This window comes from Xiphophorus hellerii, chromosome 15, assembly GCF_003331165.1.
Source record: "Xiphophorus hellerii strain 12219 chromosome 15, Xiphophorus_hellerii-4.1, whole genome shotgun sequence".
Classification (NCBI taxonomy): Eukaryota; Metazoa; Chordata; class Actinopteri; order Cyprinodontiformes; family Poeciliidae; genus Xiphophorus; species Xiphophorus hellerii.
The window spans coordinates 22,582,811-22,600,942 of record NC_045686.1 but is presented as its reverse complement, the minus strand read 5'-3'; the positions used below and the strand labels follow the sequence as shown (position 1 = coordinate 22,600,942).

The 18,132-nt window shown below is 37.3% G+C and overlaps 1 protein-coding gene across 2 annotated transcripts; it reads left to right on the top strand.

Moving 5' to 3' along the window:
* Positions 1 to 1,042: 1,042 nt before the first annotated feature.
* Positions 1,043 to 18,062, top strand: LOC116734086 (adhesion G protein-coupled receptor F5-like). Of its 2 annotated transcripts, XM_032585237.1 has the most exons (14): positions 6,912 to 7,421; positions 7,950 to 9,529; positions 9,636 to 9,697; positions 10,389 to 10,510; positions 10,611 to 10,808; positions 11,689 to 11,877; positions 12,248 to 12,385; positions 12,496 to 12,674; positions 12,947 to 13,123; positions 13,207 to 14,559; positions 14,649 to 14,690; positions 14,817 to 14,864; positions 14,958 to 15,021; positions 15,770 to 18,062. In XM_032585237.1, exons 2-14 carry the CDS (start codon positions 8,063 to 8,065, stop codon positions 15,814 to 15,816), a joined length of 4,086 nt encoding a protein of 1,361 aa, XP_032441128.1. In that variant the 5' UTR covers positions 6,912 to 7,421; positions 7,950 to 8,062; the 3' UTR covers positions 15,817 to 18,062. The 2 variants fall into 2 exon arrangements, with proteins under 2 accessions (XP_032441129.1, XP_032441128.1); XM_032585238.1 differs by lacking the exons at positions 10,389 to 10,510; positions 10,611 to 10,808; positions 11,689 to 11,877; ... (6 more) ...; positions 14,958 to 15,021; positions 15,770 to 18,062 and adding exons at positions 1,043 to 1,077; positions 1,184 to 1,267; positions 4,592 to 4,686; ... (2 more) ...; positions 5,183 to 5,356; positions 6,466 to 6,621 and having other exon boundaries at positions 6,701 to 7,421; positions 9,636 to 9,695.
* Positions 18,063 to 18,132: the final 70 nt, after the last annotated feature.

Sequence of the window (18,132 nt, the reverse complement as noted above, 5' to 3'; positions counted from 1 at the left end):
CTCTGAAGTCTGGACAAGAACTTTTAATGTCATACTCGTCAGACTCATCTCATTACCATAATTAGGCATCACTTACCACCTCCTCCTTGTATCTAGGCAACAAGCAAAACATGTTAAACATTGACTTTCATCCCTGACTACTCTTTCCGGTTCTAGTGTTTTAACATACCCGTTATTTCGTGATATGAATCAGGTTTTGGTAAGCAGATTCTTACATAAAGTAAAGCAGAAGACAGATTGAATATTAGAAGGTTTAACAAAAGCAAAATGAATGAATTTGAACAATCAAATCCACCCATAATGATTCAAGAGCCGTTTGGGTACTGCGTTTGAAAATGAAAAGTTTATTTATTTCAGTCTACTTACAACTGATTTTCAGTCTATTATTGTACAATAAAAATAATGTATGCAAGTAAAATAAAAAGTAAGCCTCCAAAGACTTACAGCATTCTTAAAAATTTCACAACTAATTGTATAAACTTTGAAAACTTCCTTGCAAACTTGGCCCACACTGTAAAAAAAAAAGAAAAAAAGTTTTTAATTCACGGCACAATAGCTGCGGTTGCCAAAATTGTATCGTAGAAATATGGTAAGATTCATATTTATATGGTAAAATTATGTATTTTACAGTGCAGTTGACATTTCAACATATATTTATATGATAATTTCGATTTGAAATGATTCAACTCTTGAAATAGAGACAGAAGAACAAGCAGGACAGTGAAACTGGACACTGAAATAGTTCAGCACAGAACGAACTTTTGACTGGAGTTAGATAACCCATGTGACTGCTGGAAAATACTCCAGGAAGTTCACAGACGGTTCATGTCTGTGTTTGAACGTGAGCAGGAAAAGTGATGTTCAGTTCTAACATAGCTTCTTTGGATGCCAGGATACAGCGAGAGGTAATCATCTTATTTCACACTGCTTTCTTATACCATGTAACTACAATCTACACGAGCACCTTTTGATGTTTAGTGGAGCTTGGTGTTTAAGAAATGATTACATATTTGAACTCCAGCTATAATTTTTTCTTGTTTACAGAGCAGACAAAACATCAGTTGGTACTCAGTGAAGGTAAAAATTTTGACTTATTTTCAGTTTTGGTTGGAAACATTCCAGAAACGTATTCTTTCTGAGATGACTTTCAATAAATCATTGGTTTCTCTTTTTTCTGAGAAAGCAAACAGAGATCTTTGGTTACTCGGCAACATCTGGTGGAGAGGACGACGTCGCAACCACTTTACCAATTAGCAAAGGACTCTAGGTGAGTTCAACATACATCACTGTACACAGCTGACGGGAAAACAAAATGTATAATTTTATTCCTACCACAAATATCTGAAAATCATTGTGGAAACCATTCTCTCATTGCATTCCCATTCTATCAGACATGATAGAATATCAGACAGTTGACCATTCAGTTATAAAACATTTCACAGTACGACATATCAATCATGATTAAAAGTTAATTAGAAATGATCAAAATCTTTGAAAAAGAGAACTGGAAAAAAGTTCTAAATACACAGAATAAGATTGTTGATACGAGAGATACTTCACAGAGTGTTTGCAGGCATTAAAATGAGCACTAGTTCTTTAATTTCATATTTTAGAGTTCTGATAATAATTAAAGATGTTGTCAGTGTGGGGGAGTTTGCTAACTGTAAGAGTTCAGTGAGGGCATTTTCAAGGCAGTTAGAGGAGAGCAGTTATATGATAAATATAAATTCTGGCTTTCATGGTCACAGAAACGGGATTTAAACATTCTGCTGGCAAAATTTTACTGAAAAATAACTAAAGGATGACAGAAAAATTTGTTTTGATCACTGTTCTAACTTGTTACATTTTTTCCTAATAATTCAATTTTGATTTCAACTGACATTTTACTCACATGTACATGTACAACAAATCTGCATTTCCCTAAGTATAGTGGCCTATTGTATTATGAGATGCAAATTATTCAAACAAATTCACCTCAAAACTCTCACGCGAACAGCACTCTCCAGGTGAACCATGTTTCCATGCCTATGAACCTAACATCCTTTATTTATGAGCAGCGGAGTGTTGCTAGTACAAGCAGGCGGATGGCTGGTGGCCTTGACACGAGGTCGAATGAAGCACTTCTAAAAGGGAATATGTTGTTCCAGCAACCAGCACCGGTTCCTGTTCTCCAGCCAAATAGTTCAGTGAGACAGGTCTAACAAAATGAAGTGAATTTATCTGTCCAGATTGACAAAAACAAATAAAAAACCCAATGAAAATGAAGACATCTGTAAGAAGTGAAGACAGAAGTTTACTTTAGCTTATCCCGTTGAGTAACATGTTTTCGTTGTAAGCATTACCACCTTAGATGGACAGAACTCCTACCTAATAAGTCTTTGTCCACCCAAATTTATCTACTAAGCCCTAGAATTTATAGGCAAGATATGTGTGTAATGTTGGGTAGACGGGGGACTGGTGGACTTTCTTCAAAAGACCTGAACTTGAATGGAGCCTTTTCCTAGCCACAGGACTCCAAAGCGCTTCACACTACATCCAATCATTTACCCCTTCACACACACATTCACACACTTATGGAGGCAAGCTACATTGCTGTCACAGCTGCCATGCCCTGGCACCACCACCAACAGGCAATGTGAGTGAAGTGTCTTTCCAAAGGATGCAACAACTGAGACAGACGGGGATTCAAACTAACAACCCACCGGTTGCAAGTCGAACTGCAACCACTGGAAATGGATTTTTACATCCCATTAGACCTCACAGCCTTCTTTGTAGTGACTGAGTTGTATTAGCAGAAAACTTTGAGACAATTGGAAAAAATTGTCATTTTCATTGATCAGAATTTTGCATAAGAAGGCCACATAATATTTGCTATTTAAAATGATCATCATCGTCGTCGTCAGCTTTAAAGACACAACTAGGTCCACATGAGAAAAAAAAAGAAAATAGTAATAATCATAATAATTAAAAAAATAAAAAATAATTTATTATAATTACATGAAAAATAATACAAGTTACTGATTTACAGAAAGGCTAAACCGCCAGTGGTTCCACATTCTGGACTGAGCTTTTTGTAATATCCTTCAGTATCAGGATGATGTTATTCGTAGAATTAGTTATTAAACAGCTGAAGATAACTTTATTTTGAATAAGCTTTTCTCTAGTAAGCTTAAGCCATTTAGTAACTATCTTAATATTTTTGACAAGATCTCAGGGAATGATTATCTCATTGCTTTTTTTTTTATTGCCTAAGCCCTTGGCAAACTGTAGAATCACCTTTGTGTCTGTATGATAAGATGGTCACCTGTTGCCGTGTCCAAGGAAGTTGTGTCAGGATTGAATATTCCATTTCCTGCTCATGTTCCAATACAGAGACGTTGAACCGTTTGTGAGCTTCCTGGAGTATTTTCCATGAACACGTGTCACCCACTAGAGCTCGGCTCTGTTATGGGAGTTTTTATACAAATCTATTCAGACATGTTGAACCAGTGAATGACAGTAGTTCTGTTCATTTTAACTCCCCACTACAATTGATACCTCTTACCACCTACTCGCCAATAGGACTTCCAAAACCAGCTATGCCATCACTTTTAGGGAACTTTCTGATTATTATTTCTCTGCCCCATACAACTATGACCTTACGCAGGTTATACCAGGAGCTGATGTTCATTCTTGAGAGTAACCTTGTTAATGGTTTAAGTCTTGACCCTTCAGTCATTTGAATTAGTTTAATTCAATCTTCCCAATCTTCTGTTATTTTGTCACTAATATGAAATCCCCAACAAGAGGTTTGGACAAGTTAATGAAAACATTGTTGGAACCACTAAATTGACTGTAGATTGCTTTATTTTTCTCTCCTTTGTTTAAAAATCACATTTTTGTTTCTGTAAATCAAACAGTGTTAAAGGTGTACAGGAAATAACATCTTTAATAATCGAGGAGCGAAAGGTAAAGACATATAAAAGGCTTCTTGAGTGAACCGTTCAGAAGGACAACAAGTTAAATCTGATCCTTAACATTAGAAATCTCCTTTGAGGACAATAGTCTTGAAGGTGAGGAGTAAACCTCATCAATGAAACACTGATCTTTCCACCTGAGATCCGTTATTTTAGAAATGAAGGCAAAAAGGACGTTTTCAGTCATTTCTTCTGTCTCTCAACATGCAGTCGTCTCACCGAGAAGATGTGTGAGAACTGAATCAAATCCTCTTTCGGTCTCCAGTACGCAGTGTTTCCAGCGAGGGACTTTCTCTTCAATGTTCTCCAATGCCAAAGAAAAATTCTTTGCTGTTTCTGAAAATCCATGGAATCCATGGTGGGCATCAGGGTGTTCTACAGATTCAGGACCATAAAGGTGTGAAGAGTACCGCCGTTACTCTTCACACCTTTATTCAAAGTTTGTACTCTAAAAGAAAAACAGCTGAAAATGTTCTATTAGCAGAATACTTTGCATTTGCTTTTCTCCCTTTTCTCTTTCCGCACATGTTTATTGATTACTTCCTTGTAGCTTTAAAAAAAAGTATGAAACAGTGTGTTGCAGGCGATAAATGTTTTTTTTTTTTTTATGATGATGGTTTTTATTCTCTCTTTAGTCAGAATGGTTTTCCCCAAAGCAGTGTGGTTTGGTTTTATTCCTCTGGTATTATGCTACACTGTGAGCCCGCCAGGATTCACACCCCTCTATGAGGTAAGCACTGAAAACTAAACTACCAGGCATCGTGGCCCATTCGGTATATACCAAAAACAATTATTGATCAGTGTTGGTTTCACAGTTGGATTAATCTGATGATTTTTACAGGACTTGATGGAAATCAACTCACCCAGTCTTCATGAAAGAGAGAAAAGAGAAGGTGAGTCACTGCAGAGCACAATGTTCATTATTTATTTGTAAAATATGCCTATAGAATCAACATAAAGGTTTTAATGTTTGTATCTGTTTCCACTCTAGTTCCAACAAATACCAATGATTATGAGTTCCAAGTTGTTCTAGGCCTTTCTGAGCTGGAGGTTCTTGAACTGTTTCTGAAGAACCTCAGCTTCCCCATAATGATCAACAGCACAAGTCACATTTCCAGTATGGACACCACAACAGGTATTTTTCAGTTTATAGATCCACATTTGAAGTCTTTCAGCAAGTGTGGTATGAAACATTTCCACTATGTGCTGATGGTTTATCCCCACAGTGTGCTCACCTAACGTAACTGGGTACCAGTGTGTGTGTGAGGAGAACTTTGCCTGGTCTAACAACAACTGCATTGCATACGGAGTGTGTGACGTCATGCTTGGTGACACATGTGGCTGCATTAATGACCTGCCAGCTGATGGTCAGTTCTGCCAGCCAAACAGCAGACAAATAGGTAGGTTTAGAGAGGGCTTAACAATGCCTATGCTGACATTTCAATATGTACGACTTCTAGAAAATATGCCCTCTGGTGGAGATGTTAAGTAGAAGCTGGGAAGCAGCGTGCCGGTTCCTCCTGCACCAAAACAGCCCCACAACATGATGCTGCAGCCACTCACAGTTGGGATGGTGTTACAAGGCTTCCCCTTTTTTCCTCCAAATGTGGCAACGGTCTTTGTGGCCAAACAGTTCCTCTCTAGTTTCATCAGTCCACAGGACATGTTTCCAAAAATGAAACATGTAATTTCTCTGTCTGTATTTGAAAACTGTAATCCTTTTTATGTTTTCTTAGAGTAATGGCTTCCTCCTTGCTCAGCAGCCTTTCAGTTGATGCGGGTACAGGATAAGGTTCACTATCGATAATAGTGACTCGGTCTTACCAGCTTCACAAGGTTTTTGGTTTTTGTTCTGGGCCAATTTCCACATTTCAGACCAAAACACAATCTCCCAGGAGACAGGTTCTGGGACACAGTCTTCTTCTTGAGTGGCATGATGATTGGACATTCCCATCATGTATATACAGTATTTGGGTGCAATTGTTTGAACAGATTAATGCTGCACCTTCAAGCATCTGAAAATTGTTCCCAAGGATCATTCAGCTCCACAATCAATTCTGCTTTTGATATCTTGGCTGATTTCTTTTGATTTTCCCATGGTGTCAAACCAGAGAGCAGTTTACTGGTGCTGTGGCCTTAAAATACATCCACAGCTGTGTCTCCAATTAACTCAGTTAGGTCAGGTAACATTTCAGAAGTTTCCCATGACATAATTGAAGCAACATCTAGACTCCACCTGGATGACCCTTGGGGGCAAACGGATGATGACCTTAAGCACACAGGTGGCGTGGTTACTAAGTGTCCTAAGAACAAAAGAATTGATGATTTGGTGTGAAATAAATCTGTTCAGCTCTATACTGAACTCATGCACAGTTTTGTCTTGTTTCTAAAAGTAACTGAGCCACTTAAAAGTTTATGCAGTTTGACTCGCCTGACGTTAAACTGTTAACGTGAAAAGTGTTTCTCATCAACAAGCTTCATGAACTCTTCTCTTACCTCTCACACCCAGACGCTGCGGACATCAATGTGGGCATTGTCTTGTACATCCCAACCTCTAGTGTTTCATCAAGCATATTCAGCTCCTTCAGAAGTACTCTGCAAAACATTTCCTTCCCATTAGCCCTCTCTCAGTCTGTGGGAGTGAAAGAGATGTCCTTCACCACAGGTAAGTAACAGTTTAAGTTAAATGGTTTACCTCGTGAATCAGATTAAATGAGAATTAAAAAAACCTTTTTTTGAAACAGCCTGCGATCCAAACTCTGCTAATGGGCTCCAGTGTCGATGTGAGAGCGGCTTTGCTTGGCCATGTGACACGTGTAACAGCAGCAACTCATGCAACAATCAAACCTGTACATGTTTATATGGACTTCCTCCCAATGACGAGTTCTGTCAGCCTGTCTCAAGTAAGCATTCTGTTTGGGGTTTTTTTGTGGGGTTTTTTAATAAATGTTAATGTCAATCAAAAAGACATCTGTCCAAGATCAAAAGTTGCGTTCGATTGACCATATCCACACAAATTGGAATTATGAAAATAAATTAGCTTAATGAAAACACAGCAATTTTGGAGGAAAAAAGCAAAAAAAAAAAAACATGTATTTTTAATAAAAAGTTTGCATTAGGATGAGTGAGTTTTTCGGTCATGTTGAAATTTGTGTATTTTGTAAAACTGCAATGGAAACACTTTTTCACAACCCACGAGTCACTGATCAACAGCTGAATGTTTCTACTGGTGGAAAAGACGAAGAAGACGACAGGAAGTGGTAGGAGGATGACATTAGTAGAATATCAACAAAGTTTTGCAAACATTCGTAATGGAATCGCAGCTGGAGAGACCTTGTTTGTTTGTAATATGTATTTCAGACTCTAGTCCTAATGATCCTAGATATGTTGCTTTTATTTAATTTTGGTTCTTCTCTTACTCCTCAGATGCTACTAAGTGTGATTTAACTCCTACACCTCCCACAGGTATGAAAAACATGAAGATCTGACTTGTAGTTCAACAGATGAACAGAGCTTAGAGTTTGTTTCAGCAAACAGGTTCAACTTCTAGTTGCATCAGTCAAAACCTTCACATTTTCACCAATTCAGGTGTTTCATGTGCAGATTATGTCATAAAAACATATTTTTACAAAGCAAACTTTTATTTTGTCACATTAAATCACCAAGGTTAGTGTATTTTCTTAGTATTTTATGTGATAATGTGATAAACCTACATAAATGTGTATGTCGATGTAAAGTGAAATTAAAAAAGTACATAATTGTGAACAGGTGATAATTTGGACAACTTGGTGTCTTAAGTTACACAGCAGAAAAAATAATTCACCTCTTCAGTTTCACACAAATGTTCTGAATGTGTGTGAAAGATATTGTATTTTGTTGATTTATCATTAAATTATTTTTGCTCTCTAATCCTTAAAAACAATGAATTGCTTCTGTTAGCTTTTTAAATGTATTGTTTTTTTTAACTTAATGTTCTTTGATTTTGTTTTACAGTGACATCAACACCACCAATAAATTATTCAACTCCAGACAATAAAGTTCCAAACACAACGTTGTCAAAAGAATTGCAAGCTACTGCAGTCACGGAAACAGTAATAACACAAATAATGCAAGATAAAACTCTAAAAAGCTCAACACCTGATACACTAGTGATGAATGCAACCACATCAGAAAGAGACACAACAGTTGGAGATGTTGACAAACTATTATTAGTACCAAGCACAACATTAAATGTAACCACACTAGGACCAAGTCAAAACACAATAGTTTCTATGATTAGTAAAACATATCCTCACACAACAATGACAAACGAAACCACAGCAAAAGAAGCAGTAGAGACAACTTCAAGTGCTGTTATACCGGAAATGTCTCTAAGCACACAAGAAAAACATGATTATTCAGTAATCACAACCAAAACTACAGGATTAGAAGATGCAACCTCACCAGGGTTGGCTCTGAACACAACAGTGACAAAAGTAACCACAGCAGGAATAGTAGATGAGGAAGCTGCAACTATCCTGGGCATAACCCTAAACACATCCGTTTCAAATGCAGCCACACCAGACCGAAGACAAAACACAACAATGGCAACTGCAACTTCACCAGAAACAACCCCAGGCACAACAGACACACACACATATTCAACAGAAACAGCATTGAAAACAAGATCAATAGACGCAACCTCATCAGGAATGGGTCTGAGCACAAGAGTGACAAATGAAACCACAAGAAATACAAGTAGTGAGACAACAGTGACATATGCAGTTACACCAGAAATAATGCCAAGTTCAGCAGAAACACATGCAACTGCACCGGGAACTCTAAACACAACAATGTCAAATGCAACTTCACCAGAAATAATATTTGATATGACCAATCTAACCACAGCACAAATAGAAGCTAAGACACCTTCAAATGCAGATATTCCACAGACGATGGTAAACACAACAGTAACACATACAACTTCACCAGAAACCACTCCAAGCACGACAGACGCACGTACATATTCATCAGAAACAATCCTGAATAGTCGATTATTAGATGCAACGTCATCAGGAATGGACCTGAGCACAAGAGTGACAAATAAAACCACAACAGACCAAAGTCAAAACACAATAATGTCAAATGCAACTTCACAAGAAAAGCTTAACACACTACTGACCGATGTAACCACAACACAAGTTGCAGTTAATAAAACAGTGGTAGATGTAGTTACATCCGAAATAACACTAAACGCAACAGTAACACATGCAACCACACAGAAGATAACTCTAAAAACAACTATGTCAAATGCAACTTCACCAGAAACAATACTTGACACCACAGTGGCAAATGTAACCCCAAAACAAACAGCAGTTGAGACAACTTCAAATGCAGCTATACTAGAAAAAACGACAACAATACGTGCATTTTCATTAGGAACTACGTTAAGTACAACATTAGTAGATGCAACCTCACCTGGAATGGTAAACAAAACCCTAAAGGAGTTTAATGGAACCCTCACAATTAACATGGATTTTGAAAATTCATACAATGATCCATCCAGTAACGTTTATGAAGATGTCTGTGGTGCGGTAAGTATTAATTTATATCCATCTTTATTATAACACCATTGAAGAATTTCTAGATAAAGAGAGACATTATTTTTTGTGGCTTGACTCTTTTTTTTGTCTTAAACAGGCTGAAAGCAACTGTCAGAAGTTTGTGTCAAAAACATGTATAGTCCAGAGTTTGTTCTTCAGGTTAGTCTGTTTTTTATATACATTTGAAATATGCATGTTTGGACACAGGTGTACACACACGCATGCACATATTATTGCACAAACTTAGTAGTTTTGAAATTTGTCAAAACTTTCCAAATAAAGCCATTCACAGTGGTCATCTGTAGAAACAGAATATTTCAAATATGTAAGGTACTATATAAGTTTATATATAAGATATAGATCAACATTTCCAGATATGCCATTAGTTTCATACCAAACACATGTAATCTAAATATTGTCAGTCACAGCACTTCACAATTTACATATAAAGAATTAGTAGGACAAGTTCACAGGCTTGTAAAACGGTTTGTCAAACGTAGGAGCAGACAGGACTGACTGGAATGGTGCACCTCCATAGCTTTTCACATGTGTACTCGCGTCACGTGTAATCGTTGGTCGATTTGTAACCAAAAATGTTGATATAAACTATCTTTGACTCAAATTAGAAATTTCTTCAAGTAAAACGTAAAAAGAACTCAGCAAGAATTCAAGTAGTTAGCTTTCCATTCCTTCTAGTATACAAGAGCATTTTTTAGGGATTATACAAAATTAACATTGTAGTCTTTATTAAAAAACAATAGCCCCCATTCATTTTTGGAGGATATAAATATTAGTATTGAATATTTATCCCAATTGTTTCTACCACTTTTTACATCTCTGTCGTTTGCAGGAGTGGAAGTACCATCGCTTACTACACCCTCATTACACCCTCTGGTGATGTTTCACAAGTTAAATTAGCAAAAGATGAAATGTTAAAACGCCTGGCAGAAACATACCCGGTGGAGTTTGCTGGTAAGTAAACTGGAGAATGTGCTCTTCTGTAGTCTTCTAATAAATTACCTGTATGTAATGAGGGTCGTCTAATTATTTTCTAATATTCTGCTTCAAATAGTCGAAGAAGTTAATAACACGACTGTATTTGCTGGGGAAGAAATGACATTAACCTGTGGCCCTCCTCCTGAAGACCTCAACTTTACTGTGGTCAAAAGCGTAGAGTGGACACACATGGGTACAGTCATTGAGAAAGGGATTTCCTTGAAGAACGGACAGTCGGTCCTAACGCTGTCTTCTTTTTTTCCACTGCATGATGGTAAGAATGTTTTTTTTTTGTCCAGTGTTGACAATAATGATATTCCCAGTTCCTTAAGATATTTTCTTATTTTTAACATAAAATATTCACTGATTTAATGATGTCATCGCAAAATATAAAATTTTAACACTGCAGAAATTGCTGATGTCTGTTTTGCAAGATTTTTTTTATAGGTTACAGGATTATAGAAATACATTTGTTGAATAATCTGTTCATATATTAGAAGCTATACACATTTAATTTTTCCTAGTCACACACATTAAGATTCTGCACATTGCAAAGTGCACATGTGGAGTTAATATAAAGAGACAGAGAACCAACAGAGGAGCTTGGAACCGATTTAAACTTGATTGAGCAATGAGAACGATCAGGTGGGAAATTGTTGCATGTAGAACCTAGAAACTGGAAGATAGAACTTTGTTCTGATGAAGAATATCAGACAACATACAATCACTTGAGATCACCTCAGCTGAACTGACCCCTGGGTTTGTAAGCAGACCAGAGTTTGCTTTTTTGGGTTCATAACACATTCGCCTCTCCCCAAACGAACCCGACTTTGTTAACCAAACTAGAGTTTGATTGAAGTGGACTAAGCAGGGCTGGTGTGAATGCACCCTTACTTTCAGACAGAGTCTGGGCTGTCCCAATGATAAAACTCTCAAACACAAACTGTTTAGTGTTGCCTGCAGTCCAGTGCATCAACTAAAGTTTACGTCTCTGTTTACGGTACCGACTTCCACGAGTACATGCAGTCTGTGTTTGAATGAAGGGATAAGTGGATTCACATATTGCCGTGCTGTTTTCTGTATGAAGTTATTTAATGTTTGTTATGTTAACAGTGAACTGTTTTGTTGTTGTTGTTGTTGTTTTTTTCCACCAGGGATTTACGTCTGTAAATTAAAACGGGGAGACAATTCAACTTTCAAACAGAGCATAAATGCCAAAGCCATTCCGATCCCTCAAATCTCCGTGAATCCAGTTAAGATGTCAGTGGAATGTGACACACAGCACTCTGTGTTACTGAACTGCTTTGTCGACAATGGCTACACGGTTACATTTCTAAACACAGGTAAAATCTAACAAGGAAAAAACCTGCCTGGCCGTCACAATGATGTGATGATTTACACAAAGAAACCATCCTCTAAAAATGAAACTACAGCAACGTGTACACATGTTAAATACAATAAAATTGTTATATTTTCTAACAAAACATAAAACCTTCCGTGACTTTCATTCAGCCTTACATGTTGATCTACTTTCTCTTGGTCTGCCACAAAATCCCACTAAACATTGGAGTTTGTGGTTTATTGTGACACAATGAGAAACTTAGATTGGCATCGATACTTTTTCAAGGCCCGCTCTGTAAACGTTTCCTTAATGAATATGCCCTTTCGCCCTTCAGAAGTATCTAATGTAATGTTGATAACTTTGTGTTGCAGATGTCAGGGGAGCTTCTCATGTCACCCATGAATATACAGTGGAAGATTGTTCAGTAAAAGAGAAAATCTTCACCTGTGAATCACAAAACTCATCAAAATTTTCAAAGTATATCACACTGATGTTCATTCCATCAAAAGGTGAGTCTTAATCAATGCCGAATAACATTCAAATACGTAAAAAAAAATACATGTAACCATCTTTCAAATGACAACCTTAACTACAACTAAACATTTTTCTTTCTCCAAAGATATTAAGTGTCAAAATGACACGTTTGGTAACGGACCGATAGATTTTGTGGCTGAGTTGGGCTGCGAAAAGGGGAAGGTGGGAGAAATAAGAGCAGTTTGTCAGTCGGACGGTAAATACGGACAGATCCAAGACAACTGCGTTTTAGAAGTTGTGAAGAACCTGCTAGATCAGTCTGAGGTGATCTTCATCTTGTTCTCTGGACTTTTCTCACTCTCAGTCATTGTATTGAAAAAAAATTGTACCTCTGCTACACTGCATTTCATTAAATGAACCATAATCTGATCATTTTCCGAAATGCTGCTGAGAATTCGTTTTTACTTTTATTTTAGCTTGGATTTATTCAGTTTGTATGTAGTACAAAATAATACACCAACATTTCAATATCTTTTCAGATCATATTAGAAATATATCTTTTTAAAAAGACAGATTTTTTTATATATATGTTACAGGTTTTGGATGAACTCACTCTTCCACTGTTCTTAGAGCAACTCAGCAATGTGACTGTCAACTTCACTGATGAAATAACTAACTCTCCAGCCAACATTGATGCCATCGTGAGGATCCTTTTTAATGTAGCAAATTCAGCATCATCTTTAGAAATTAAAATAGAAAAAGATTCCATGGAGGTATGTAATTGAGTTTTTTGTTGTTTTGTTTTGAAGAGAAATATACATTTCAGCTTTTATATATTGATTTTCTGTCATTCCAGAACATCCTGGAAACTGTAGGCACACTCACTATTGGCGAGGCAAAGACTTCGTGGGAAACCCTCAACAACAACAACACAAGAAACACTAATGAAACAAAAGAGGGCGTCAAAGTAAACAGTGTCAGCTCTTCACTACTGTACTCTATTGAAAGAATCACATCCCGTCTTGTTAACAAATCCTTCAGCATTGAAACACCCCATATTTGTTTGAACAAGTTGACATTAGTGAACACCTGCAGTGTTGACTTAAACTCCTCGGTGAAAATAGACATACCCAATCACTCGATAACTACCATAATATTTGCTTTCATGGATAATGTGCTTCCTCCAAGAGATAAAAGCAATTCATCATCCAAAGTAATCAATGGAAAGGTTGCACTTCTTTGGCCCGAAGACAAAATTACAAATATTTCTTTAGCATTTGATGTTCTAGACGATAGGTTGAGAAATCCTGAATGTGTTTTCTGGGATTTCAACCTCTTTGGCGGTCGTGGAGGATGGAATGACGATGGCTGCTCGCTAGTATTCAATGAAAACGGAGTGACCAACTGCCACTGCAACCACACAACCTCGTTTTCTATTCTCATGTCACCCAACAGTTCTGATCAGTTTATATTTACCTACATAACATACATTGGACTTGCAATTTCCATTGTTTCCTTGATTATATGTCTCATCACTGAAGGCATAATTTGGAAAACAATTGGGGACAACATGACATTGTACTTTCGTCACGTCTCCATCGTCAACATCGCTCTGTCCCTACTGATTGCAGACATTTGGTTCATTATTGGAGCGGCCATTTCAAACACAAAAAGTGCGCCGGCCTGCACAGCCGCTACCTTCTTCATCCACTCTTTCTACCTGGCCCTGTTCTTCTGGATGTTAGCCTCGGCCCTGCTGCTGCTCTACCGGACTTTCAATGTCTTTGATGTAGGTCTGTCTAAAAAAGCCATGCTGATCATTGGATTCTCTTTGGGATATGGAGCTCCGCTGATCATTGCAACAATAACCATAGCTGTTACTGCTCCCTCAAATCACTACATTGGAGAAAAAAATGTCTTCTGGCTCTCCTGGGATACGCATAAAACGTCACTGGCGTTTGTGATCCCTGCCCTTACAATAGTGGCTATAAACATCATAATCCTGACTCTGGTGATATCCAAAATATTGAGGAGAAGAGTCGGAATGATTGGAACCCAAGCAAGAGAGAGGCATGCTCTGTTGGTTGTTGTCAGGTGTACGGCTGTACTAACACCAATTTTTGGTGTAACTTGGGTTTTGGGAATCGGAACTATGGTTTCAGAAAACGTTGGACTCGATGTTGCATTTGCATTATTAAATTCACTTCAGGTAATAATAATTACAACATTTTTAAATTGCGATTTGTCAGTAATACCATTCTGATGTGTTGAAACTGCCTCGTCTATGTGTTTCCAAAGGGTTTCTGCATTCTGATGTTTGGAACACTGTCGGACAAAAAGGTTAGTGTCCCTTGGCTGTCAGATTTGTAGCCAAAAATATTATGCATAAGTTATTGCACTCGAATAAGATGTAATGTTTCCATTAAACATTTCATGCACTGAACTAACTTATGACTAACTTTTTAGGTAATATCAGAGCTAGCAAAGAAATTCTCCTGCCAGAGTAGGACAAGGGTAAGAATAGTTTGGTCAATCAACTTTTATTTCTGTTATTGTTTGCACTTCATCTGGTGTCCTCTAATTTTTTTTTTCTTGTTCTGGTTTCAGACCACCAGTCCAGCATCCGTGTTCACTCTGGGAAAGTTGTTCTGGAAGTTAAGAAGATCCACAGGTACATCAGTTTGCAAAGCCTCTTGACTGCTGCTACTCACATGTAGACCTTTTTACAAAGACACCAGATCCAGTGACACATATTAGCAGCTCTGGTCAACTGAGCTTTTAGTGAAATGTCTATAGGAAACAACTTTTAGGCCCATCCATTCTTCCTTAATAATCTCAAGACAGGCATGTCAACATCTGCACTACAACATTAACTATACCTCTACAGCTAACTTGTAGAGTACATTCCAATTGAAAAAAGTGAAGAACAGGGAAATGTCCTCTCTTTCCACAATGGCCTCCCTTTGTTGGTGAAAAATGTTACAATGGTTCTCTCTGTGTTCTTGTAGATATTACATAAACACACAGGTTTGTATTTGTATACTGAATGTATACTGAGCAACATTCAGGACATGAACTGTTTTCCGTTTTGCCCTCTAGGTGGCACTACAGGAACAAAACAAAAAACAAAGCAAACAGACTTACCAGCTTGTTTTTGGGGAACATTAGAACATTTAAAAATGGTGCAAGAACATCAAACATCTTAATTCATACTTTGTAACTTTAAAGGGCACTTATGTCTGTTTGTTTGCACTGTACTTGAAGTAACATTTTATGTGCTGACTTTAATCAGCATTCAGATATCTCTGTTTATATGATGTTACAGGTTTCTGTCAGTTATTGTTTATTTTTCTGCTCTGTCACTTCACCATATTGATTTTGCAAACTGTTTTTAAAAAACAAACATTTTGTTGTTACAGTTTCCCAAAAAGGCTATCATTGGTCTTCTGAAGGATCCGGTGATTGATCCTCCAACAACTGGTATTTGCTGATGATGCCTCCCAATTTGGAAAGTTGACCAACTGAGCAAAACGGCCTTAAAGTCCCAGTGATGGAAGTACCAGTTTGATCTTTGATATGTTCTTAAAGCGTTAAGCTTGATGTATTTATCTTGTTGTTTATGTTGAAGATGGCAGAGCAGTGTTATATTTGCTTGTTTGTTACAGTCTGTCAGAATCAGTTGTTTCAGGTAAATGAATACATGTTTGATAAATGTTGGGGTCCCTCAGCTTTTACAAAGTGGGTTGAGAAGTGAATGCTGCTGTTTTTACTATTTCTACGTTTGCATTCTCTTACCTCAACATTATGGAAACCTGAACTGAAAGTCGGGTACTTAATATTTATGTGCTTTTTATTGTTTTTTGTTAGTTTGTTTGCTGCTTGAGTTTTTGATGATATCGTTTGGTGAAGTAGTCTGGTGTTACTTAGGAACATGGGAGCTTCGACCCATTAATTTCTAACTGATCATTGTTTTCATTTTTACAAATTATAACCATTTCATTTTACTCATAAAAATGTTTCACCCAAAACTACTGATCCTACTTTAGTAATGCTAATTTCTGCAAGAGCAATAATGTCTTTCTTGAAATAACCTTGTAACCTATTTTAGAAGTTTTAATCTGTAAGATCTGTTTCCATAAAGTACATCTTTTTATTCTCTATACTTACATAATCCTGTTCAGGATTTTTCAAAGGGAGGTTTATTATGTACGTCCCAGGAATATGTTGCCATGTTATAACACAATCAAGTAACTGTTAGCTTTAGTTATAAAAATAACAAATATGACTAAAAAGAAATGTGACACCTTGAAATTGTGCTTGTTTCTTTAAGCTCCTCCTCTTTAATACAGTCCCTTGTCATCACAACGTTCCTCCATTATGCTGTTTACAACTGTTCTTGTCAATCAATCAATAAAATGGCGTGGCTTGTACTTGTATAGTGCCTTATCAAGTCCAGAGGACCCCAAAGCGCTTCACAGTCATTCCCCCATGCACACACACGCCCACCCCCACCCACACATACATTACTGGTGGCAAGCTACTGGATAGTAGCCACAGCTGCCCCAGTGCCACCTGTTGGTGCTCTCTGACCACCACCAGTCAAGTTTATTTGCATAGCACATTTCAGCAACACAGCAGTTCAAAATACTTTACACTGTGAACACATAAGAACAAACATTATAAACATTGTATAGTCAGAAGTGTAGAAAACTAAAAAATAGACATTATATTTTGTCAAGTGCCATCATCAGTACACATCAGATATGTTGGTTAATGTTCCATTTCTTAGGAGCTTTGCATTGAGAAATAGTTTGTATAATGAGACCAGTAGACACCAGCGCAGTTCCATAAGGTGTTTGCTAATCTCTGCTGTCACTTCCAGCCCAGTCGTTTTGAGTAACTAGGCGGCGCCCTATGTAATGAACAGGCGTTTAGGCACCCTGAATGGTTGCCACGGGAGATTCTAGGATTCCTCAAACAGGCAAGAAAGAATCAAAACGTACTCCAGGTATGGTTTTGATGAGGGAATAACATCACAACCTGATAGAAGACTCAGAACCCTCCATTATACATGATGCCTTACTCCTCACCTTCAACCCTCCCTTAAAGCTCTGCCAGTTTCTCCAGAAGTGAGCCATCTCTCCTCGTCCAGTCCCAAGAGTCCACTTACAAGAGACACTAGTTATATTTGCACCAAAGTCTTAGCAACCAAACCTGTACAGAAATTACCTAAAAGAAAATATAGCTACAGTTTATGCAGCTATTAATTTTATATATATTCATGTGTCTCTTTTAAAATCGCTCCCCTAAAAGTCAGAATGATAAAATCTGGTTCAAACAAGCATTAGAGAGAGACATATTAACATAGGTCTCTCTTAAATCGCCGTCAGGAAGTTCATGTTTACTAGATGGAACCAGTTTACATAATGTTGCTCTTCAGGTATAGAATTACCCCAGACCTTTTTCTTGTTCTGGTTGTTCTGATGTATTGTAACTATGGTGGACAGACACTGTGCAGCATTCTTTGAGCATTGTGATTGTGCATGTGGGTGAAGATTTTTTTTCTTTGTTTTGCCTAAATTTTTGTTTAGGTTTTTTGTGTTTGTATATTACAAGAATATAAATTGACTAGAAAATGGTGTAAATATTGAAGAAAATAAGATGTACCTAAATGTTATTTTCGGACAAAAAAATAAAAAGGTATCTAGTGTGCATTTGGCAGAGATTGTGCATTCATGAAAAGTGCTCCAGGAAGTTCACAAAAGGTGTTTTCCCTGTTTGG